Source organism: Megalops cyprinoides, chromosome 10 (genome assembly GCF_013368585.1).
Source record: "Megalops cyprinoides isolate fMegCyp1 chromosome 10, fMegCyp1.pri, whole genome shotgun sequence".
NCBI lineage: Eukaryota > Metazoa > Chordata > Actinopteri > Elopiformes > Megalopidae > Megalops > Megalops cyprinoides.
Window position 1 is genome coordinate 17591746 of NC_050592.1, and position 24676 is coordinate 17616421.

The 24676-nt window shown below is 42.3% G+C and overlaps 1 protein-coding gene across 1 annotated transcript in view; it reads left to right on the forward strand.

Moving 5' to 3' along the window:
• Positions 1-23996, forward strand: part of LOC118784276 (dynein heavy chain 11, axonemal) — a 69346-nt gene extending 45350 nt beyond the window's left edge. Inside the window, exons 57-82 of the mRNA XM_036538424.1 lie at positions 971-1117; positions 1304-1417; positions 2199-2342; positions 2492-2674; positions 3114-3215; positions 3509-3643; positions 6665-6838; positions 7390-7625; positions 7985-8107; positions 10212-10416; positions 10764-10928; positions 11850-11990; positions 12626-12796; positions 13656-13778; positions 14138-14331; positions 14659-14807; positions 15191-15318; positions 15697-15924; positions 16186-16377; positions 19603-19722; positions 21497-21739; positions 22332-22514; positions 22674-22789; positions 22968-23080; positions 23391-23531; positions 23729-23996. Of these exons, the coding sequence (XP_036394317.1) occupies positions 971-1117; positions 1304-1417; positions 2199-2342; positions 2492-2674; positions 3114-3215; positions 3509-3643; positions 6665-6838; positions 7390-7625; positions 7985-8107; positions 10212-10416; positions 10764-10928; positions 11850-11990; positions 12626-12796; positions 13656-13778; positions 14138-14331; positions 14659-14807; positions 15191-15318; positions 15697-15924; positions 16186-16377; positions 19603-19722; positions 21497-21739; positions 22332-22514; positions 22674-22789; positions 22968-23080; positions 23391-23531; positions 23729-23976 (4218 nt within the window). The 3' untranslated portion in view covers positions 23977-23996. The remainder of the gene's footprint in view (positions 1-970; positions 1118-1303; positions 1418-2198; positions 2343-2491; positions 2675-3113; positions 3216-3508; positions 3644-6664; positions 6839-7389; positions 7626-7984; positions 8108-10211; positions 10417-10763; positions 10929-11849; positions 11991-12625; positions 12797-13655; positions 13779-14137; positions 14332-14658; positions 14808-15190; positions 15319-15696; positions 15925-16185; positions 16378-19602; positions 19723-21496; positions 21740-22331; positions 22515-22673; positions 22790-22967; positions 23081-23390; positions 23532-23728) is intronic.
• Positions 23997-24676: the final 680 nt, after the last annotated feature.

Here is a 24676-nt window from a genome sequence, read left to right on the forward strand (position 1 = left end):
GGTCAGCGGGTCTCGGGTGTGTCTGCACAGCGCACCCCGCCCAGTGCCAGCTCACAGCTCGACGCTCCGCGCAGACCCACAGGAAGAGCGTAGAGCTGCCTTCTCTGGAATGGCATTTGTTCAGCTTTTTACTCCCCTCAGTCTGTTTAGTACATTCAATTTTTAATTTATATTTTCATGTTGGAATTGCACGTTGCCCTGCATCATAAAGTCACAGTCCATTTCTGTGAAAATTCCTTTTTTTTCTACCCAAATGTACATTACTTTCACATGTCCAAGAAAGAATTCAACAAACTAGGGGTTCCACCTGAAATAGGCAGAATAATTAGCATTTGAATATAATTTTGAAAGAATTGTAAGTTTTTCAACCACATAAATTTGGTTGGGACTGCAGAATCACCCTGTATATAATAGTTATAATCTCTGTATGATGCAACAAGAAATTCATTTCCACTATTTCAAAGCTTGAGACGCTGCAGTCTTCCCACCTAATCTTTATGAGATAGACAGTACAGACAAATTTAATGGCATTCGACATATAAGATTAATAATGTGTAGAAGTGATTGTCCAATATGTAAGTGAAAATTCAATACATATTAGTAGTTAGTAGTTCCTAGAATCGCTGATGAGCAAAATTGTCTCTGAGCCATGGTTTTGTTTTATTATTGTTTCAATTAATGCTGTGTTACTTCTAGCATCACTGTATTCTAGCACCATCAATAATATCCATTATATGCTAACCTACTGATTAATCAAATAATAACAGAAAAATAAATTAACATTGTTGTTAATAGCAGTGAATAAAGCATACAGCATTTTATTTTTTTTAACCCAACCCCTGAACTGTTATTTTAGCAAGTTTTCACATCTTTATTTTGTCTTATGGACTGGAAAAAAAATAATTTTGTGCTTGAAAATCAATTTGAGTCTTGAAAAGAACCACCTGAACATTTAAAATGCATGTGCCAGGTGGAGGAACTGAAAGTGAAGCTTAGCTCACAGGAAGTGGAGCTGAACCTGAGGAACCAAGACACTGAAGCTCTGCTGACCAAGATTGGGCTTCAGACAGAGAAAGTCAGCCAGAAGAGACGGACTGCTGATGTGGAGGAGCAGAGGGTGAGCCCCTCTGGCACACTGAGGGCCCAGCTCCCTCATTTGATTCTCCTAGGGTTTACCTGGTATCAGTAAAACCAGTAGTGTTATTGACAGAATGAAGCATGATGGTCTGACATCATTTGCATGATCATGAGAGCACGTGACCTGATTGGTCGCTGTGAGATAACTGTGTCACTGTGGTGACAGGTCGCAGCTATCCAGGCGGAGGTGTTTCTGAAGCAGAAGGACTGTGAGACAGACCTAGCCAAGGCGGAGCCTGCCTTAGAGGCTGCCACGGCAGCACTGGACACACTCAACAAGGTACAGTACCACTCTCAGAATGTGAGGCGAAGTTTCTGTCACAGTAACATAGGCTGTGGTTCATGGGTTTACACTGCATTCAGCACTATTCAACAAGGTTCATCAATGGTCAAAACCGCATTTTAGATTGGTGCAGCAATGACGTGATCTCACTGAGATATCTTTATGTTATTATTCTGACCCTTTCAATTTGAGCAACAGCATTTCATGTGAATGATGTTTCTGTATGCATACCTGTGTAATTGTTGTGATTGCAATTACAAATGATGTTCCTCCTACGGTGTGCCTGTGATCTTTGATTGCATTGCTAAAGATATATGATAGGGGTCTACGTTTTTACATACTGTAGCAGTTACTTCAGAAATTGATCTCCAGTCAAGATGAACAATGATTATGGTCAAAAGGTATTCTTGACTGCTCACCACTGCTCAATAAAACCACAACTACGATTCTGAACTGTCATTGGTCATGAAGACCATTTTTGATCAGACCATGCATACATAACCAAATGACAGGAAATTCTGTACAAATCCATTCACATTTTTTGTTTGTATAGCATACCCTGTCACCTTTATCATGTATGAATTGACTTTTATACCAAAGAAGTTCAGTTCGGTTCAGTTCCCTAAGCAGTACTCGTAGAGAACAGTACACTGATGACCTTCTTCTGGGAGTAATGTTTGGTCATGGAGTTACTCCCAAACCTAATGCCTGCCCCTCGGTGTGTGTGGTTATAATTGTGGGCTGGGTTTAAGTTTTCTGTTTGCCGCCTCCTCTGAAGGTGAACCTGACAGAGCTGAAGACGTTCCCCAATCCCCCACCGGCTGTGAGCAATGTGACAGCTGCTGTCATGGTGCTGCTCGCCCCCCATGGGCGGCCGCCCAAAGACCGGAGCTGGAGAGCCGCCCGGGCCTTCATGGGCAAGGTAACCTGTCACCGTGTCCATCACAGCACCATGATTGACACCCATCTGATCTGCTGTGGGGATCAGATAGGTGTCAATCGTGAATTTTATTCATTGATGGCACTGCATAAAGCACTGGCACTGCGGCTGACTGATGTGCCTCTCTTCAGGTCGATGATTTCCTGCAGGCATTGGTGACGTACAACAAAGAGCACATCCCAGAGACGTGCCTCAATGTGGTCAGGGAGGAGTACCTGAGCAACCCAGAGTTCCACCCCGACTTTGTCCGCACCAAGTCTTTCGCGGCTGCTGGGCTCTGTGCCTGGACCATCAACATTGTCCGATACTACGAGGTGAGACAAGACCCGAGGGTTGGAGTAACTGTGCACAGTTAAATGCGTACTCCATGGTGACGTGTTTAATGTGAAAGATCTGTAGTGCATTTTTACTTAATTATGTCACTGCCCTTAGAGTAAAGTGATTCATCCTTTTTTATTCACTAGTTTTTATTTGCTTGACAGCTGATATTACCAGGGGGTGACTGATATAGCTCACATTTAAACATATGTTAACTGAAGCCATTTTGATTATGTGCTTTGATTGCTCAAAAGTGCCCCTTTTGAGCAATCAAGCCAGAGGTTCAGGTTGGTAGGCATTATAGCACACTGCTGCCCTAATAAGAAATGAAATAGTAAAATTAGTCATTCATCCATTAAGAAAACTGCACTGGTTATAGAAATGTAAGTATTAAAGCCAGCATTATCCATGTTTCTGGTTTACTGTGGTGTTTAGGTTTACTGTGACGTTGCACCAAAGAGACAGGCTCTGTCCCAGGCCAACACTGATCTGGACGCAGCCACAGGAAAGCTCCTTGCCATCCGCAAGAAGCTGCATGTGAGTACAGTTTCCCTGCCCAGTTTGTCCAGATCGCTGGACTGAAGTCAGTGGTACTTGTGCAGCCTGTGCAAGCATATGGGTAACAATCTCAGCTCAGCACTACAACACTCCCTGCCTGTCTAAAGGCAGCTTATCCAAAATCGTATTCCAAAAAACCCCAGTGCTGTTATCAAAGCTTCCTGTGATGTCTGGTTTGTCTGACATGGCCATTTAAGGGCAAATTGAGGCCACTGGGCCCTGAATCACTCGCCCTGTTTAAAGGGGGTTCTCTTGTGTTTGGTCATGTGGAGGATTTGGATGCGAACCTCCGAGGTCTCACAGCCCAGTTTGAGAAGGCTGCAGCGGAGAAAGTGCGCTGCCAGGAGGAAGTATCTCGCACCAACCACACCATCGAGCTGGCCAACCGGCTGGTCAAAGGCCTTGAGGTACGTTGGGGTTGGGGAGGAGTGGGGGGTGACACTGGACTAGCTTTGGTTGACAGGCGGAGTGGAGTGGTGGGCGTAGGTGGGGGTGGGAGAATTGCATCACTGAGCTGGTCAGTCAGCCAGACGAGGGCTTGGGGTACGGAGGTATGGGCAGGCCAGAATCTCTGGGAAAGGCGGTAGGGGAGAAGATGATCTATGTGATCTGCCAGAGTGAGAGATGGGAAGGAAGGGGTGGACCACACCGCACCAGTGAACCAGACAAGGAAGTAGTGAAGGTCCAGCTGGAAGAGGACAGGGAAGTGGGTCAGCCAGCACTGGATTTCTTAAAAGGAAGTGCTTTGGAGTGTCCATAGCACCACATAATGAAAACCTGCTGTTGTTGTAATGGCTGTTGAATTAAACTTTTTCTGAAATTTGTAGTTGCCAGGTTTAGGAGCATTGTGCCAGAGATATTAATCATTGGGGGGTTGATTATGTGTAATCCTTTTCATACTGGGGCTCCCTCTTCTGAAGTAGATTTTCTGTTCCAAAATTAGGTTAATTGAGCTGGGTTGGGTTGGGTTGGATTTGGGTGTAAAAGTCAATATCTGAAAAAACAATTCATAAAAAATAATACCTGTGCAAAAGTGCTCAAAGGTAAACTTCAGGCTGCCATCAGAAAGGAATGACACAAAAACACTTCACACATGTAGGAGACATTGACAGCCGTACTTAATGGAAGTATAAAAAGGTCTTAAAAATGCAGAATGTACTATAGAGAGCTGCTTTGTTTCAATTCGGCCGAGACTGGGACATCCTTCCATTTGTTTCAGGGACAGTGCTATTTTCCATATTGCATAATTGCACTCTCAGTAAGTGCCCATTTTTAGATTCAAATTCTTTTCATTTATTTTGGTAAACAACAATTTTGTCACACATTAAAATGTTATTTCCACTTACTTTGATAACCAGCTGGTTGTTTGCACCTGTTGGGTTATTTAAGAAATTATTTCTCTGTCTCAGAAACTTGCCATGTTATTACTGATAACTTACAGAGCAGCTATGTTTTTCAAGCACAGTTAGTATCTACCAACTCATTTCTTTTCACTGGCTAATTAGCTATTCGTGAAAGCATACTTAGTCCAAAGAATTATACACATACTTACATATATATATATATATATATATATATATATATATATATATATATATATATATATATATATATATATATATATTTGTTTACCAGAACAAAGTCAGGTCAGAAAAGTAAAGAGTTCCACTCTGAGTTGAGTATAATTCTTTGGACCCATGAAGACCTCTTATTCTGTACTTATTCTGTAAATCGTAAAACGTAGGCACTGACTTTTCAGTATTGAAGTCCACAATCAACCCAAAGAGCGTCAAAGCTGAATTGTCAACTAATTTAGTTAGTAAATCTCATAATATATCCTAAGCAAAAACATAATTATTATTATTAAAATGAATCTAAATTCTGATCTGCTTTGTATGATTAAATCGTAATTGCATCATGTCTAAATATGCAAAATTTCTGCAGCATATTTCATTTGCTGTCTAGAGTGAGAATTTTTGGATCACGTCTTTTTTCTGACATGAATAAAAGGAAAACTATGTATTGTGAGCAGGCATTTTTAAAATGCTTATACATGAAGATTACTGTTTTGTGTTTCAGTAAATTCTGAAAAATGAAAAAGCAGCACTTTCTATTGCAACTTTGCTTTCACTGTCTTAAATTACCTGTGGATGTTTAAAATTCTTAGAAACTTTACGGTTGATAATGTGAAATAAAATGAGTGTAATATTTCTTTTAGTAGTTCTATCTTAAACATCCAACTTTCTTATTCAACAAAATGAATACGATTAGGATGGGAAAGCATGGCTTTTAAACATATCAAGACAAATGATATTGTCTCTCTGCCATTGACCTGGAAGCAATGGTGTTTAGACTAATAAATCAGACAGTCTATATTTAATCATTAACTTACTTCAAAACCACAACAGCTGTTGGAAATTAAAAACGGTTCACCCCAGACTGAGTGATATTACAGGCAATCCATAATGCATTAGAGTAAAATGATAGTGATTTTTAACTGTCTAAGAATTTATAATGCGACATGTTCTAGCTCCTGAGCCCTTGTAAGGCAATGTCACGCATGATTTAGTGCTGTCGAGGTGTCACAGTAATATTATCGAAGTCTTAAATGGATGCCAAATTGATGCAGAGTGATATTCTAGATAAACTCTCAAAGCCAGTTTAGGAGGATTGCGGCTGTCTTCAGTACTTCATTGCCCCCTCACTGTGGGTACTCCAGGTAGCTCAGCCTGCCAGTCTGCATGAAAGGGGCACAGTGAGAACATGTTGACATTGGATCAAAAGGGCAATCTCAGATTACACTTGTTGATTATATTTCTCACCAGTGTGAGAAGCAAATTACTACTGTGCTGTGTGATGCCTGTGTTGGCATTTAGTGTAGGGAAACACATAAGTAGTATGATCTCTGTAAGATGTTATAAGTGTACTCCTATGGTTTACTGTGGTGGTATGGTTGCTTTTTAAACCAGGCTGAGTGTACTGCTGCCGTTCATACTGCAAATCTGCTTCTTGTTGGTGCAGTTACTGAGCACTGTATGTTTGTGTGTGTGTGTGTGTGTGTGTGTGTGTGTGTGTGTGTGTGTGTGTGTGTGTGCGTGTGTGTGTGTGCGTGTGTGTGTGTGTGTGTTTGTGCGTGTGTGTGTGTGTGTGTTTGTGTGTGTGTGTGTGTGTGTGTGTGTGTGTTTGTGTGTGTGTGTGTATGTTTGTGTGTGTGTGTGTGTGTGTGTGTGTGTGTGTGTGTGTGTTTGTGTGTGTGTGTGTGTGTGTGTGTGTGTGTTTGTGTGTGTGTTTGTGTGTGTGTGTGTTTGTGTGTGTGTGTGTGTGTGTGTGTGTGTGTGTGTTTGTGTGTGTGTGTGTGTGTGTGTGTGTGTGTGTGTGTGTGTGTGTTTGTGTGTGTGTGTGTGTGCGTGCTTGTATTTATCTGGCAGTCTGAACATGTGCGCTGGACAGAGGCTGTGCAGCAGTTCGAGGCCCAGCAGAAGACACTTTGCGGAGACGTTCTCCTGACAGCTGCATTCGTCTCGTATGTGGGCTATTTTACCCTGCCGTACCGCCAGGAGCTGCTCCAGGCCTCATGGATCCCTTTCCTCAAAGCCCAGAAGGCACGGCAAGCGATATGTTATGTGAGCCCTGTGGTGCTGTGCCTTTGTAGGCTCTAATCTACTTTTAAAGGGCACCTTATTCCACTTAGAAGGTTGTTCTTATCATTTAACATATGCATATATATGTATTACTTACAAGGCTCCTTTATAAGCACTTGATACACACAACACTTTGCTAACTGTGTTATATTTTCTCATACACCTGTTATAGGTGTATTTTAAGAGGGTTTTATCTGTCTGTAAACATCTGTAAGTGAGATGCCCCTGGGATGTTTGGGGTGGATAGAGTTATGTAGGTTGTCATGGTAGTGATTGCAACAGCAGGAATGCTTTCCCTCTTGCCATACAGCTGGACTTGAAGTAATTTAAAGATGATAATGCCCAAGGGTAGGGCAGCAGCACCTTGTCTGGAACGTGAGCCAGTCAAGTCTTTAACATGGCTCATTGCCTTTTTTATGCATCTGTGCAAACAGTAGAGCACACACACACACACACATGCAGCGGAGCACTCTGGACTGTGTGCCACTTCCTGTTGACACTTCCTGCTCCAGGTCCCTATCCCCCTGACAGACGGCTTGGACCCCGTCCTCATGCTCACGGACGACGCCACACTGGCCGCCTGGAACAACGAGGGGTTGCCAAGCGACAGGATGTCCACTGAAAACGCTGCCATCCTGGCCAACTGCGAGCGCTGGCCGCTGTTGATAGACCCACAGCAGCAGGGCATCAAGTGGGTCCGGAATCACTTTGGACCGGACCTGAAGGTGGTGAAACTGGGCCAGAAAGGGTGAGAGAGGAGTTCTTTTGGGGGCAGGAGGAAGTCAGATAAACAGGAGCAAAGCACTCATTAATTACTATTAATTTAGCAATAAACAGGGCTGCCTGTACAACTCACTGTAGTTATGAAATTGTCTCATACACCACTGCTTTGGCTTATTAGCTGATAATGAACTGCGGAATATGGATTGTTTTACCATTAATTGTAGTCACAATTTACAGACATATTTCAATTCAAGCAATAATTTCTACTCAGTTTTTAATTAGATCTGTAATGCAGGCAGTGAGAATGAAAATAATCTCAATACATGAAATATGGTCAAACAGCTTTTTGGACTTTCTCATTAGCTAACTTTCAAATGTTCTAAGATATCTGGTTACCATCGAGCAAGCCCTGGCTGCTGGGGAGACGGTTCTGATTGAGAACCTGGAGGAGACGGTCGACCCGGTTCTGGATCCACTGCTGGGTAGAAACACCATTAAGAGAGGAAGGTGAGCTGTGCAGTCTTCGGTCCCTCTGTATTATGGTTCCTCACTCCTGCGTCCGTCAGTCCTCCCGCCAAAAATGAATTATACCTCAGTCATTCACATTTATCCTGCCACTGGAGAGCTGCTTCCTACTTTAGTCCCCTCTGACCACTTAACCTTTAATGTCCACAGTTCAGAGATTTGGTTGTTTAAAGAGAGAATGAACACATGCTGAGCTGTGGGCCTTGAGGACAGGGTAGGCCATCCCTCATTTAAATGATGGACCATAGTGATGGGAGAGTGAGGCGTTGTGAATGGCAAAATAAGTGGAGCCAGTGTGAGCTTCCAAGGAATTACTGGTTTGAACCAATCGCAGTGTTTTTGTGTTCAAAGCAACATTTTTACTTCATTCTTTGAACGCTGTTTCTGCACCCATTATGAGGGTTCAATAAGCCTCACGCTCCCATTACTGCTTGTTACAGTTTCTGCGTACTGTATGTACATTTTTTCTGTGTATGCTGAACTTGACAAAGGAGTCTGTGTAGTATTGTACACTGCAGCAGAGGCACTGTACAGTGGGGGGTTTCTTTTTTCAGGATTTGGCTGAGGAGAGCAGCATACTAAAACAGCAGCAGAGTCAGTTGACAGAGGGCAGCGTGATCGCAGAGTTTTTAAATTCTAGATGAATTAGTGGTGCGTGTGTTGAATGTGAAGCGTAGGTGTATTGATCGCGCTGTTGGGCTGGGTGTCATAGATGCACGCTTGCCTCCAGCTCTTCGGGTGTGTTGCATATTGAGCAGTGCTTCCGGAGTGTCCCAGGGCAGGCACCTACCGTTACACCCCTCCCAATAAAAAACAGGCACACACGCCTGATTCATTGTGGCCTCGGGCTCACCATCTCAGCCAGACAGTTATTACTCTTACACCTGCCTTCAACACTAGAAACTGAGCCAAAAGAACTCCTTCTGTAATAGTTTCCCTGCTTCTGCTATATTCAAGTAATCACAATATGTAATCTATCTTAAATAATGTTACACAGCACATCTTTTCATGTGCCTTTATGTTTTGCATCAATTTGAACTGATGTATTTCAACTTAAAAAAAAGCTGAATTCTGTGGAGTTTTCAAACCCCTTTGGTTAATATTTTCACATTTATGTATCTGCTTAGCAAACTGTGCTTAGACTTTCTGTAAGCCATTTATAGTGCTGCACATTTACCAAAGATCAATTATAATAATAGTGCTCCTCTTGGAATGCAAACCTGTGACCCTAGTGCGGAGTCCAGTGTTGTAAATACTACACCACATGCTGAACACAGCCATCAGAAGGTTCTTGATTATCCTCTGAAAGTCACAACCAAGTGTGAATATTGAACACCTGTTCTGGGCCCTGTTATAAATACCTGTATAAGAAACAAATATCAAACATCTGCATGGACGTCCGGCGTCTCCCAGAGTAGCGTCTGTCGAAGCCCGCCAATCCCCAGCGGTACATCTGATTATAAGTTTATTCCTTGCAGATGAGACGCGCTCTTGTTTTGTGCTGTGATTGATACCGCCTGCTGTGGTGGCCGTGATGGATTCGGCGGGCCTCTGCAGCTGAACTTCATTAATAATTGGAATGTTGTAGAGTGTGAAGTAATGAATACTAATTATTCCCTTCATGTCTGACGGAGGCCCAGGGGCCGATCCATCAGCCGGGACTTTAATTTGGTGGAGTAATGGTTCCATCAATAGTACATTAATTCCGTCTTGTGAAGATATAGAGTTTAACCAGACCCAGGCCAGGGGAACCTTTGCCATAAAATTGGGGCCATGGCTGACAACTACAGGGTAATTAGAAAAAAATTAAAAAGCACTGTGTTCGTCCGGCCGGCCTTAATTTAATTGAAATGCAGATCCAGATAAATATTGGCTGCTGGGAAGATTTTTTCATTTAAGAAATGCCATCAGCCTGTTTGCCAATGGTTACATTTAAACCTTTGGTAGTTTTCTGAAATTAATATTTTTCAGAGCAGATTTCTCAGCAATTTAAGAATATTGTAAAGGTTAAGAGATTTTCATGGAATACAAGTGGATTGAACCAAGAGAGTGATCCATGCGTCTGTGTGTATGTGTGTACACTCAGGTACATCCGGATTGGGGATAAGGAGTGTGAGTACCACAGTGGTTTCCAGCTCCTTCTCCACACCAAGCTGGCAAACCCCCACTTTCCCCCAGAGCTGCAGGCCCAGACCACCCTCATCAACTTCACTGTGACACGGGGCGGCCTGGAGGAGCAGCTGCTGGGTGAGGTGGTGACCCATGAGAGACCTGACCTGGAGGTCCTCAAGGTTAGTTCACACTGACTGTCTATGTCCTACACAGGATATTGAGAAATGTCAGTTTATTTCCTTGATGAGGTGGACACATATTTATTTTGCAAAAATACACCTTTTTAAAGCTGAATATCAGCTTGCTGTAAGTACTATGGCTTAAGAATCTTTCGGAAAGGGTTAAATCACCTCTTCGGTTATGAGACCACACTGCTGCCACAAGTTTCATTCAATCATTAATTTTGAGACTCGCCTGAGGACATTTATGAGGACCAGACTCTACAGTTGTAAGTCCGTGTTGTCATGCTTGTGTGTTTTTGTGCGTTTGTGTTGTCATGTGTGTGCATGCATTGGCGTGGGGGTAGTCGGAGCTCACTGCGCAGCAGAACCACTTCAAGATTGAGCTGAAGTTCCTGGAGGATGAGCTGCTGACGCGACTCTCAGCTGCAGAGGGCAGCTTCCTGGGTGACACCGCCTTGGTGGAGAAACTTGAGAACACCAAGCGCACAGCTGCAAACATACACAGCAAGGTGAGAGAGTGACAGGTGTGAGAGAGAGACAGAATGATGGGAGTCAGAGTGAGAGAGTGACATCAGAGTGAGAGAGTGGCATATCAGAGTCAGAGAGTGACAGGTGTCAGAGTTAGAGAGTGATGTGATCCTGTTTACTTGAGAATGGAGTGACCCAGTCCAGCTCCGTGAGAGTCTGGCTCTATTGTCTCAGACAAAATCTTGTTGGCAGCGATTTAAGCAAGGTGACTTGTTAAAGGAAAACTGAGGTCAGAAATGAAATTTGTTTTATCACATGTATGAAGTACTTCCCATGCATAAGTTAGACCTATATCCTGTAGGCCTCCTAGAACGTGGTCCTGCAATTCAAGTTGATGGTACTCGTCAGCTGTAATCTTTAGAATAAATGGAGGAATATGGAACCCTGTCAAGTTTCTCTTTCTGCAGATAGAAATCTAACCAATAAAGACACTAATAATCATTTTGAAACAGTTATTGAGGATGTATGAATGTACAGGTTGTGCATGTTGACAACATTATTGTTTAGAAACTGAGAGAAAAGCAAGTCTTGCACTTTTGCCATTGAATGGACTTGTGTACACCATGTCTTTTCACATTGCTATCTTTAGCTTCCCTTTGGCATTCAAGCTTTCACTTAATTTCTGAACAATGAAAATATTTATGCTTGTCTCTCATAAGTTCTTACAAGAGGCTTTTATATTTGTATTACTCTTAATACTTTAGATGGTGCCACCAGCACCAATTAATTAACAGTAATAATGCTGTAAAAGAAAGACAAGCATTTGTAGGTTTACATCATAAACAGAAACACCTGCTGTGAATGATAGAGAGCAGAATTGATAAGAAAGTTGAAAGTGTCACTTCGGGGGAGTGTCAACAAGAGACTGATGGCTTCGGCGACGGCATGTGCGGTGCACGCAGGTGGACGAAGCCAAGGAGAACGAGACGAAGATCAACGAGGCCCGAGAGCTCTACCGCCCAGCAGCCGAGAGAGCATCGCTGCTCTACTTCATCATCTGCGACCTCAGCAACATCAACCCCATGTACCAGTTCTCCCTCAAGGTTAAAGTCTCTCCCTTTCACTGCGTGCAGACTTCAGATCTGCTCTCAAGGTTGCCCCCTTCACCCCCATTAGCCACAGCTTGTTCAGCAGAGCCATATTTTAAATGGAAATGGAAAATGTAATTGGAAACTTAGCTACTAGATACTAAACTCTTAGGTGAAAACAATTCTTTTGAAGGGTGATTTTTATCTAGCCAAGCTAACTCCTACATGACAATGAACATAGGTGTTTGTAAATGCTCGAACCAATGCATGACAGCATATATTTTTTTCTGCCATTTGCAAGATGTATTCCACATTTTATGTAGCCATGTATTTACACAGGACAATTTCTCTGGCTGCTGCTGGGGGAAAATCTCTGGTGTGAGACCCAGTCTCATCCTGTTCTGGCAGAAATGAGTTTCCATCTTAATGTGTGCAGATGGGATCAGTTGGTGCAGAGACCCACAGGCAGTGGGGTTTTTGGCGCCTGCAAATGCTCTGCCCGGACATCGTTTAAAAAGCTGGCCAACTACATACTGTAACTGAATCACACTGTATTCCAACACAAGCCTTGCTGCTAGACTGATTTCTGTCAGCATGATGTAGGACCTTCACCGTTCTCTCATCACCCACAATTCTGTGCTTTGCTTCAGACCTTCAACACTGTGTTTCACAAAGCCGTCGAGCGGGCGGAGAGAGCAGAGGAGGTGACGGAGCGAGTCCACAATCTCATGGAGGCTGTTACCTACTCTGTATTCTTGTACACCAGCCAGGGCCTCTTTGAGAGGGACAAGCTCACCTTCCTGTCACAGACCACCTTCCAGGTGAGGGGACAGGGGGCGGGGGGGCTACCCAGCCCAGGGTCATGAGCCCCTGTCATTTCCATCAGTCAGTGCTCTTTTCTGCCCCCTACATTAACTTCAATTAAAATCAGGAATCAGGACTATGGCCCTCCCCTTGTATTGATCACCGTTAAGTTTTGACTTCACCGCCTGCTTTCCCAGTATAGTCTCCGATTGGAGGTTAGTTCTGTTGCTGTAATGCAAGAAAAAATGCCAAGCCACATATCTTTGCTTGTCTGTAACATCTGGACGAAGAAGGTTGTCCTTCATGGCTGTCAAAGTAAATATGAAGAGGAGGAGGATGGGAGAGAGTGCTTGTAGCATCATATTAATGGCTGTTGGTGTGATGCGGTTTGCTTGCAGATGCATCTGCAGATGGTACAAGTTTAAATCTGCATGTTCTCCTGAAGTATTAATTAAACATTAAAACTTCCTATTCAAATATGTTGCATATATTTCACTGGAGAGAAAAAACTAAGGGTGTGGTGTTGTTCTGAAGCAGAACATCAAGAATGTGAAATCCCCTACTCTTATCCATGTAATTATAGGAACACAAGATCTAAAATCATGACTGTTTTGACTAATTTAGAAAAGCTGACAGCATGTAAATGTTAATAGTTCATTGTCAATGATTTTAGCTGCACTTGTTCCTTTCATGTACACATTCTTTGTCAACTTTTTTTTCTGCAGTTAACCTCAAATGACCAGAATGTGTAGATTTATAATACACAAACAAAGACATCAACTCTGCCAGTTCCTTAAAATGTGTAATATGCTGTTTACAAAGTATGGACTTTATGCAACCATTTTGCTTGTCCTCATGGACACTCCCTTATCTTAGATTCTCCTAATGAGAGGGTCAGTCGACGCTCAGGAGCTGGACTTCCTGTTGCGCTTTCCTGTGGACTGCAGTAGGGGGAGTCCTGTCCAGTTCCTGTCTCCACAGGCCTGGGGTGCCATCAGGGTATGCCATTTTCCATCATAAGTGTCATCAGTGTTTGTGAAGATGAAAATGCTGGGATGCACCACTGATCTATAGTACTTCAGAGCGGTCATACTTTACTTGAGTCTCATTGAATCTGCAGATACCTTATTGAAAGGCAATCAGAATTTGCAATTTGCCATTTCACAATGCTTTGATCAACTATGTTATCATCTTAATAATAATAAATTATTATTTGAAAGAGACAAATAATCTTTAAATGCTGGATAAGTAGTCAGTGAAGACAGAGCACAATGTAAGTTGATGTGTCATCTGAGCCCAAACTGCAGCCTTGACTTCACCCACCCTTTTACCATTCACACGTGCTGCGATGTCCTCAGACGATATCCACTCTGGAGGAGTTCCGTGGGCTGGACAGGGACATCGAGGGGTCAGCGAAGCGCTGGAAGAAGCTGGTGGATTCTGAGTGTCCTGAGAAGGAGAGGTTTCCTCAGGACTGGAAAAACAAGAGCTCCCTGCAGAAGCTTGTAATGCTGAGGGCCCTGCGGCCAGACAGGATGACTTACGCGCTCAGGTGAGATGCCTGTCTGTATGGGGCCTCCTCTCACCCATTCAGTCATCTGGTGGTTATGTGGCCTGTTGCTGACCCAGGAAGGGTGAGGGTCCAGTCTTCATTTGAACATCATGGGTACAATCCCCAGCTGGGTCATACCTAAAATTTTGAAAATGCCATTCCACGCTTCTATGCCTACTACCCAGCATTAAGAGTAGGTGGATTGATGGTGCACATGATATGTACATCACCACCTTCCTGCCCCAGACAGCCATGTGACCTCTGACCCCATGACATGCTTTATCATTCTGGTGCTGCATTCACCTTGGCTGTGTCCCATGATGACAGGAACTATGTGGAGGAGAGCCTGGGGCCGAGGTACGTGGACAGGACGAGGGTGGAGTTCGAGAAGTCCTTTGAAGACAGCGGCCCGGCCACTCCTGTCTTCTTCATACTGTCCCCTGGTGTCGACCCACTCAAAGATGTGGAGAACCTTGGTACCCTGCCACACCTCCCAGTGCTCACACTCAAATACTGCAGTGGCCTTGTGCCTGCTTAATTACAAAGACTTAAAAACACTTCCAAAGTCTTACATGCAAGTGATTGGACCATACTTACTGTATATATTTCCTATATATATTCCTATATATTTCCCAAATGCTTTCCCTGATTGGGAACATTCTTGCTTGCTTGCTTTTTTTTGCCATTTATTGAGTCAGTAGCACATTTTGGATGATTCTCTGTTAAATTATTTGTTGAACACATTACTGCACCTATTAAATGTTCAGTGTTTAATGTAGAGATGGGGTCACAGAAAAAGCCCGGCGCATGACTGCATGTTCAGGAACTCAGGTGGGATGTTGGTCCTGTTTGTCATCAGGGCGGAGGCTTGGCTTCACCATTGACCAGGGGAAGCTGCACAACCTGTCTCTGGGACAGGGTCAGGAGGGGGTGGCGGAGCGCACACTGGAAAGGGCGTCAAGGGACGGACACTGGGTCATCCTGCAGGTATCTTACACCCAGGAACATTCTGTTTATAATGTGTATAACTGTAGAAACATGGTTTAGGTGTTCCCTGGGAATGATGAAAGAGTACCATGAGGCTGTCTAGCCATTAGATAAGAGGCCAGGATGTGAAGAAAGTTCTTTCTTTTAGGATTACACAGCCCAAGTGATTTCCAGAATAATTAAAATCTCCTCCAGCTAGCAGGTTTACTGCATGTGGGTGTAATTAAAATCACCTGACATTAACTATCTGTTACTTAGCTAACTGTATCTGATGCTATTAGAGTTCTTCACAGGCTCAATGGAAGTTGCGTTTAATTTTCACAGTGCCATTTTATGTGAATGTTTGCATAGCAAGCAGCTCTGATCTGTCTTTGTCAGAATGTGCACCTGGTGGCGCGGTGGCTGGGTACCCTAGAGAAGCTGCTGGAGACTGCAGGCAAAAACAGTCACCCGGACTACAGGGTGTTCATCAGTGCCGAGCCGGCAAAGTCACCCGAGGAGCACATCATTCCCCAGAGTATCCTGGAGAACGCCATTAAAATCACCAACGAGCCCCCCACCGGCATGCATGCCAATCTGCACGCCGCCCTCAGCAATTTCAACCAGGTCAGAGCATCGGCCTTCAAAACAAGCTCCTCTGACCAATCAACCAAGGGAAAGTGTTGGGTCAAACACACTGTAGCTAAATTGCTCTGAAAGAGCCTTTGACTTCTTGTGTGCTTTGTACGTCCAACCTCACCTTTTCATCAGTCAATGACCTTATTTGAACGGCCAGTAAGATATTTTGATATTATTGCCTGATGATGCAGCAGAAGTGCTCAACCTGTGTCGTGAATCTATGCCCCTCTGGTCGCTCCATTTCTCCAGGACACATTGGAGATGTGCTCTCGGGAGCAGGAGTTTAAGGGCCTCCTCTTCTCACTCTGCTACTTCCATGCCTGCGTTGCCGAGAGACGTAAATTCGGGCCACAGGGGTGGAACCGAAGCTACCCCTTCAACACAGGGGATCTCAACATCTCGGTCAACGTGCTCTACAACTACCTTGAGGCAAACACCAAGGTATGGGTAGCATGATGGTACATTTACTCACACAAAAGTTACTGTTATTATCATTACTTCCATAGTAGGTTATTGTGTATTTGTGTTCAAGCTCAGGTAATAATGTATTATCTATCTTTTGTCTCAGTTTGTGGTTTTTGGAAAAAGGACACATCACTGATACCTACCCTGATACTGAATCAGATATCTAAGACCCCTGGGTGGACCACAGTATTGACACAGAAAACAGGCAAAGAATTACAACTTACTTAGGGGAATAACAATGGGATATTTATTAGACTTATTATATATAGTTTTCACAACAGTAAGCCCTTTGCGAATTAGAGCATTACATCTGACCTTTCAGGTTGTTGGAATTCACTTTCTGGAGATTGCCAAGTCAATGCTAACAGCCAACCACCAGCTTGGTTGTTATGAAACCATCTGCCAATGGGAATGTGTGTACTGGTGTTAAACACTCATTAATGACACCCGAATGGTCATTACAATACTCACAGGTCAAATGTGATTGAAAGAAGAACATAATCCAACTGTGCCACCAATAGGTCCAAAACACTTTCATGCTGCACCTTCCATGTTAATGAATCAAATTGATCTGAAGAGGCACCGGTGCAGGGTGTGCAAATATGAAGAGTTACCAGTAATCAGAACTTCAAAGGAAATGAGAAGCACTTTCATTATGCGCTCCCATACCACCCCAGGCTGTGAATTTCCCATGTCAGAGAAGTAATGTCAGTGTGGGTGAATCTGCAGAAGCTCAGCTTTGTCTCTCAGCACCAATATAACTCTGGTCACAACCAATTATGTTCCCGGAGTTATTTTTTCTCCCCCCAAAAATAAATGCCCTTCATTATGTTAACAAAACAGTAACCTGTATGTGCTTATACAGAGAATTCATTAGGTAGGCAATGAAGCGTCGTGCAAAATGTAATTACATGCAGCAAATGTGACAGTTCGCGATGCTGCATAAGTGATCACTGTAATTAGAGCTGATGATGAAAGCAATTTGCAGAACAATACAGGTACAAATGATTGTGAACTTCCCTGGATTTGTCATTGTTATGAATGGTGGAATGGTGTGTGTGTGTGTGTGTGTGTGTGTGTGTGTGTGTGTGTGTGTGTGTGTGTGTGTGTGTGTGTGTGTGTTTTCCTCTCTCTCATTCTCACACATTCCTCTCTCCCACTCTCACGGATTGGTCTCCCACAGTGTATGTGGAAGAGAACCTGCTATCTTTATTGTGAAGGTAAAATGAGGACAACAAGATTTCCTAATGAGTCAATGTAATATATAAGATAAAATGTGGATGTTAATATTCTTATGATAGAATTCATTCAGCAGGGATAATGTCACACAGCTACTTTTTGTATGGTCTTGAAAACTGAGCGTGGCTTAACTTGGTTGTTATCTGGACTAGTCCTAATGCAGTGTACATTTAGCTGACAAAATATGTGTCAACATAAATGAACAGAGTGTTTTTTCATGTAGTCAACAATGACCAGGCAGTGACAAAGAACTCTAGGATCATGATGATGAGATGAAGTAATGAATTAAAGTTAGGTTGCTCAAGTATAACAGCCAGTCACTCAGTTTAAGTTAGACAAGTGTGTTCTTCTGTTTGATTGTCTGCTTTGACAGTCTCAGTAACAAACTACAACTCCTCAGCCAGCTAAGCTAGCTAACAAATAGCAATACAAGCACTTCAAAAATAGCTGAAAAAATGCAAGTTTGATGGCTCATATATAAAAGAATTGTGGGAATTCAAATAATCAAACTCATCATTTTTTCATTTTACAATGTGACAATTATTAGTTAATTATATAAAGTTAACCCTATTCTAGTGTGGCACTCTGGCTACAAATTATTGTGAACACTCTCAGTATGGGAGATACTGACTTTATGTCCCATCATGACAAGTTGCATGCAGGCATTTATTGTAAAAGATACACTCTGACCAACAGAGCAATTTGTAAGAAGGCAGCATGGTATTGAGACAGTGATATCACCGCTGGTTACCTACACTTATTGAGCTGTATTAGCATGTGGATCATTTTAATTATTTTAAAACAGCCATTGTTAAAGGAAGCCCCTTACTAAACTGTGCCATGCATTTTACAGCCTAACATTTTCTGGTTGTGTTGTTATGCATTTTGCAGAATTTATAGTTTTCTATCATTTATATTTACATTTTGTCATTTATCACACATTTTTATCCAGAGCTACTTGCAATGTAGAAGTACAATGCAATTTTGAAAATGCAAATTAACAAGAGTAAATTCTATATAACTATTGAATGGTGAAATACATTTAGAATTATTCTTACCTTTTTATTTTTTTAAAGTTATGCTTCAAACAGAAGTGGATATTGAAGACTGTGCATTGCATTAAGTGTATGTAATACATTGCTTGATTAAGGTGGTTCAGTGTCTAGCTGCACTGAAAACCTGCTAAAATCACAGAATAATTCCATGAATTACAATCTCTGAAATTAGAACCTGAAGTACTGTGAATTTGTTTCATCTGTGTGCTTGTTTTATTTCAATTTGGCAGATTTGCTTTACAATTTTGATTAAATTGTCATTACTTAAATGTGACTAAAGCAGTGGCTATTCTATTTGAATATGTTTCAGTGCCTACAGCTAATGAGGATTACATGACTAAAATGGCACTGAATCTAATCTAAATTAAAAAGTGGTGGAAACATCACCCTGGACTGGAGCCAGATTGTTTCCAGAAGTGTTGTAGGTGAACCAGCTGAGGCTGCAATCAGTATGTTGCTGCTTTTTAATTAAGTATGAGAGTTTATTTAGCTAGTGACATAGGTAGTGAAGAGGTAATGAGAATTCCAATTTGCTGATTGTATGTGTTTTTACTCAGCAAGTGGTTAATTCTGTAACTGGAACTATCAGTGTAGAAAATGATATTTCTTGGAACCGTCAATTTGAATATTAAAACATATTATTTCAAAGGCTCAAACACCTGATAATTTTAGCCATTTAACAGCAACCTTTTAACATATTTGATTCCATACAAATTGTTTTCTAACAGCAAAAACAGGCTCTCAAATATAGCATGACTGCTGTATTAGACACCCACTAACTTCCCATGATGTCCAAATAGTGTTGTGCATATATCGCTGATCCATGTTAGACACTTGTATTATCCCTTTTGGTGTATTATTTTTCTTGTACACCTGTATTAACAGTCTGTATGTGTGTCTACTGTAGGTGCCCTGGGAAGACCTTTGCTACCTAATTGGCGAGATCATGTATGGGGGACACATCACTGATGACTGGGACAGACGACTCTGCCGCACCTACCTCCAAGAGTACATGCATCCCAGCATGGTAAATACCTAGCCAGCGCACACATTAAAGAATGGTGAATTCCTGATTTTTCAGTACATGCATTCCAATAAGGTAAATACCTGAACAATCAATACCCGCTGTGCATTCCAAAAAGATAAAACTCAATCAATCAGTCCATGCATCCCAGCATGGTAAATATCAGATCAGTCAGTACATACACTACAGCATGATAAATACCCAATCCGTTAATATGTGCACTGGACTATGGTAAATAAGTGCCTGATTAACCAGTATATGCATTACAACATGGTAAATAAGTGCCTGATTATTTAATACTTACATTCCAGCATGGTAAATAAACACCTGATAATTCTGTAGATATACTCCAATATGGTAAATAAAATGTACTGGCTGGAAGGACTTTATCAGTCCCTCTGCTGTTTTGAATGGGAAACTTATTGGTGTTAAATTCATCTTATTGGTTTAAATATATTTTAGACTACAGAAAACTAATAAATCTTGAAAAAAATATGTTTATACACCTTTCCATATGGTACATGGAGTACATAATATGTAAAATACGACAAGAAGTAAGAATTTACCATGTCACAGAGCTTTTAATTTACTTTTAAAGGTTAATACTGCTCTCTAGTGGAATGTTGATGCGCTAAAGCTTTATGTACAATTTTGATGCAAATTAAAATCACTTTGAGCCTGTATTTTTGCCTGGCATGCAGTGTATATTGGGTGCAAATAATTTCACTCTAAATATGTTTTAATTACAATTTATAATTAGAAACATTTTAAATATCTCTGTCTTTTCTGGCAGTCTGTAGTAAGTTAATTACAGATCGGATCATATGTGTTTAGCGTGTGCAGCTAGCACACAGGATCCATTTGTAATTCTCCTCTTCAACTCTGGCCATCTGATCACACCTCTTGTTACTGCCCGTAACCAGTCCAGTATGTGGCTGCTGTTACAAACTCATTAGGTCCCAGACTAGCAGCCATCAATCACCATGTTTAACTGTATGTGCAATAACATTCATCTCAAACACCCGCCACCGGGCACTCTATCGATTACAGGCTGGGTACATATGTTTAAAAACTAATCCCTTTGAAGACAATACATAGCTGCACTTACTAGCAGCATGTCAAGAAGAACTGTTTATTTTATATTAACAATCTGGTAATGCCATACCTATCTGTGCACTTATTTAACATGGTGTTCTAATACCAACCAAAAACAAAATTGGATGTAAGGCCAGTGAGATCAGTTAAACCTTTTTAGGTCAATTTGGCAGTGCTGTGGAGTAGTGGCCAGGACACTGGACTGAAAGAGTAAAGCTTCATCTGGGGAATAGCATGTTAAATTGACTTGCATGGTAATACTGCATTGACACGGGGGATTGGTCACTCTGTTGATCAAAGACAGAGGTGATGATGTGACCATCAGTAAGAGCCTATGCACACTCTGAGCCCATTGCTTTCTCCACTTTGAAGTACATCAGTTTAAATCAACTAGTAGGTTTCAGCCTGTGTGACATGGACTATGAGTCATGGCACCAAGAGTGTAAGACTGATCTCACCTAAAAGTGGGATCCAGCAGGCAAGCTTTGTAACACAACCAACCAGCAGTAGGTGCTCTGCCCACTGCACAAAGACCTGTAAACTAAAAAAGCTGTCTCTTCAAAGACCCTAGGGTTAGACCCCTAGTAGATAGCAATATTAAATATATAGTGCTTTATCGATAAATTATCATGGCACCATTTCACTAACCAAAAATATCTGTTTTTGTTCTGTGTTTTGTTAGTTTGAAGGAGAGCTGTTTCTCTGCCCAGGGTTTCCTGCACCTCCCAACCTGGACTACAGTGGTTACCACAGTTACGTGGACACCTACCTCCCTCCAGAGAACCCCGCCATGTATGGCCTGCACCCCAATGCTGAGATCGAGTTTCTGACCGTCACGTCCGACACCCTCTTCAGGACACTGCTGGAACTGCAGCCCCGGGACGCTGCAGATGGGGAGGGGGCAGCCCAGAGTGCAGAGGAGAAGGTAAGGACTGGATGGACAGTAAACCTATGTCTAAAGACCCACGACAGGTTTTGTACTGGTCATTTTCCAGAGCAGGTAAGCATGCAGTCTTCATAATTAATCATGAAATCAGTGTATTTTTAACAGTTTAGTCACTTAGTTTAGCATTTAGTGTTATTTTGGAATTTCCATCAGTTGGGATTCCCCAGCAAATTCTAAATAAGCGCTAGTCATTCACATCAGAAAAGCCTCACAATGAATTACACTCAAGCAGAATTGCATTCCTCCCTATCTCGTATGCAAATCGGTTCTGATTACTTGTTGAATGTATGTGTGAGAGGGAAGTGGTAAAGTGTGAATACATTTAAAACTCAGAAGAATGTATTACCAGACTTGGCCAGTTCCAGCTTCAGAATCCACGTCAGGCTGAGGCAATGTAAATGTGTATGTGTCTACCTAAAGATTCACAGCCACAGCTAATTTCAGCTGATCACTAAAACAGATTGTGTTCTTTTTGGCCGTTGTTTTGATTACGAAACATTTTCATTTAAATAGTTTAGCGATGACACATCCAGCTAGTTCTGTATTAAAACACATAGGAATTCTTTTCCAGGTTAAAAGCGTCTTGGATGACATCTTGGAAAAGCTTCCAGAGGAGTTCAACATGGCAGAAATAATGGCGAAAACACCTGAACGCAACCCCTACATCCTAGTGTGTCTCCAGGAATGTGAACGGATGAACATGCTGCTAGAGGAAATACGGAGATCACTGAAAGAGCTGGATCTGGGACTGAAGGCAGGACTTTTTTCCTTTGCCAATGTATTAGCAAATTGCCCTGAGAGCAGTTTTCAGTAATTATGTTACATCACCCCACCCCTCCTAAAAACAAATCATGAAAGGCAAGAGGAAATAGGGGCTAATGGACAGATCTTCTGTGTTTGTCTCTTTTTACAGGGAGAGTTGACCATCTCCTCAGAAATGGAAGCTTTGCAGGGATCTTTATTCTATGACAGTGTCCCGGAGCTGTGGACCAGGCTGGCTTACCCATCCACCTATACACTCGCACACTGGTATCTTACACTTTTTGATTTGGCTTATTCACAGCACCTTGGTCAAATTTACCGCTGATAATACAACCAAAATGTCAGAATATCTAAAAGGTAACAGTGGCATGACATCGCGCACACACAGTAGGTCCAAATGAAAATAAAAAATCGATCTAAGCCCAGATGTGCTCTTCTCCTGCAGGTTCAGTGATCTCTTGTCGCGATGTCGAGAGCTAGACACCTGGACACAGGACTTGGTTCTTCCTGCTGTGGTCTGGCTGTCAGGACTCTTCAATCCCCAGTCTTTCCTCACAGGTAAGACTACACAGATGGGTGTCTCTCCTTACAGATAAGACTGCATAGAGAGAGGCAGGTGTCTCTCCTTTGCAGGAGGGACTGCATAAAGATGGGAAGATTGCCATTTCCTCACACTTAAGTCTGGGGACATGCATGTAGTACAAACTTAAGTGGTCAAAAGTTTAAATACAATTAATTGATACAAAGGCCTCCTAAATCTTGCATAATAAAGGAATATAGTCTCTGCCACTATCTGAAAAAAAAACAAAGCTAGTATTTTAACCGTTTCACTTACATGTCTTATCCTTAAAAACTGATTATGTTGTAGCTATAATGCAGTGCATCGCCCGTAAGAATGAGTGGCCTTTGGACAAGATGTGTCTGACGGTAGACGTGACAAAGAAGAACAAGGAAGATTATGGCCACCCGCCACGAGAAGGAGCCTACATCCATGGCCTTAGCATGGAAGGTAAGAGCATGCACCTCATCTCACAATGTATCCCCAAGGGGCAAAAAACTCCCAAGTTGCACCCCCCAACCCTCTTAAAATTCTTTTGGCTGAGCATCTGGCTTCTAATGCGTCCCATTAGACTACACTCACAACAGTTCATGTCAAAGTTTTAACCTCACCCTGAATTGTGCCCCCTCCCCTTTGCTGTTCCCCAGGTGCACGCTGGGATACCCAGACGGGGCTGATCACGGATGCCCTTCTGAAAGAGCTGACCCCTCCTATGCCCGTGCTGTACATTCGAGCTGTGCCTGCTGACCGCCAGGAGCTGAGCAACACGTACGAGTGTCCTGTGTACAAGACCAAGGTCCGTGGGCCTACATATGTCTGGACCTTCCACCTCAGAACCAGAGACCCTCCTGCCAAGTGGGTCCTGGCTGGAGTGGCCCTTCTACTGTCTGTGTGAGAACACTGCGCTGGACTGGACCCCAGACCAGGCTGAGATCCAATCAGAACTCCACCTCTAGTCCTCTAATCACAAATTAACAATACCTCTGAACTACGTGACAAGTTCTAATAAGGCTACCATTTGTTAGTATTACATTCATTTTCTCTGAGTCACTTCAAATTATTCCTTCAATCATGAAAATTGAAATTAACTTATCCAAAATTCTGCTATTGATAAATAGCATATGAGTTTTACTGGGTCGGTTTTGTCACATTTCAGCATAAAGACCAAACTGCGATCAAGAATCGACACTATTACCTGCAAAGCACAGTGTTCACAGTAGGCTCCTGATGCTTTGCCAACAAGGCTGCATCATGTAAACAGCTTCATTATCATGCTGTCAAGTCATTTGTGGGCAAGAGCAATTCAGATCTAATCTTGGGTATTTTAAGCATTCAGGCACAAGTGTCTGAGAAAACAGCTTTTCTTTCACTAAGCATGTGTTTGCTGCATTACCAGTTCATGTTGATACTGACAAAAATGAGTAAACTGTAAAATTGTATATTTATTTAAATAAATGGAAAAAAATTCTTAAAACTGATCATAAAATCAAAATGAGCTTGCATCGTTTCATCTTAAAATCAAGTCATTGGAAGATTCATAAATAAAAAAAGCTCAAGCCACTGAAACGGAAAACAGGTCCTCTCAGTCAGTGATA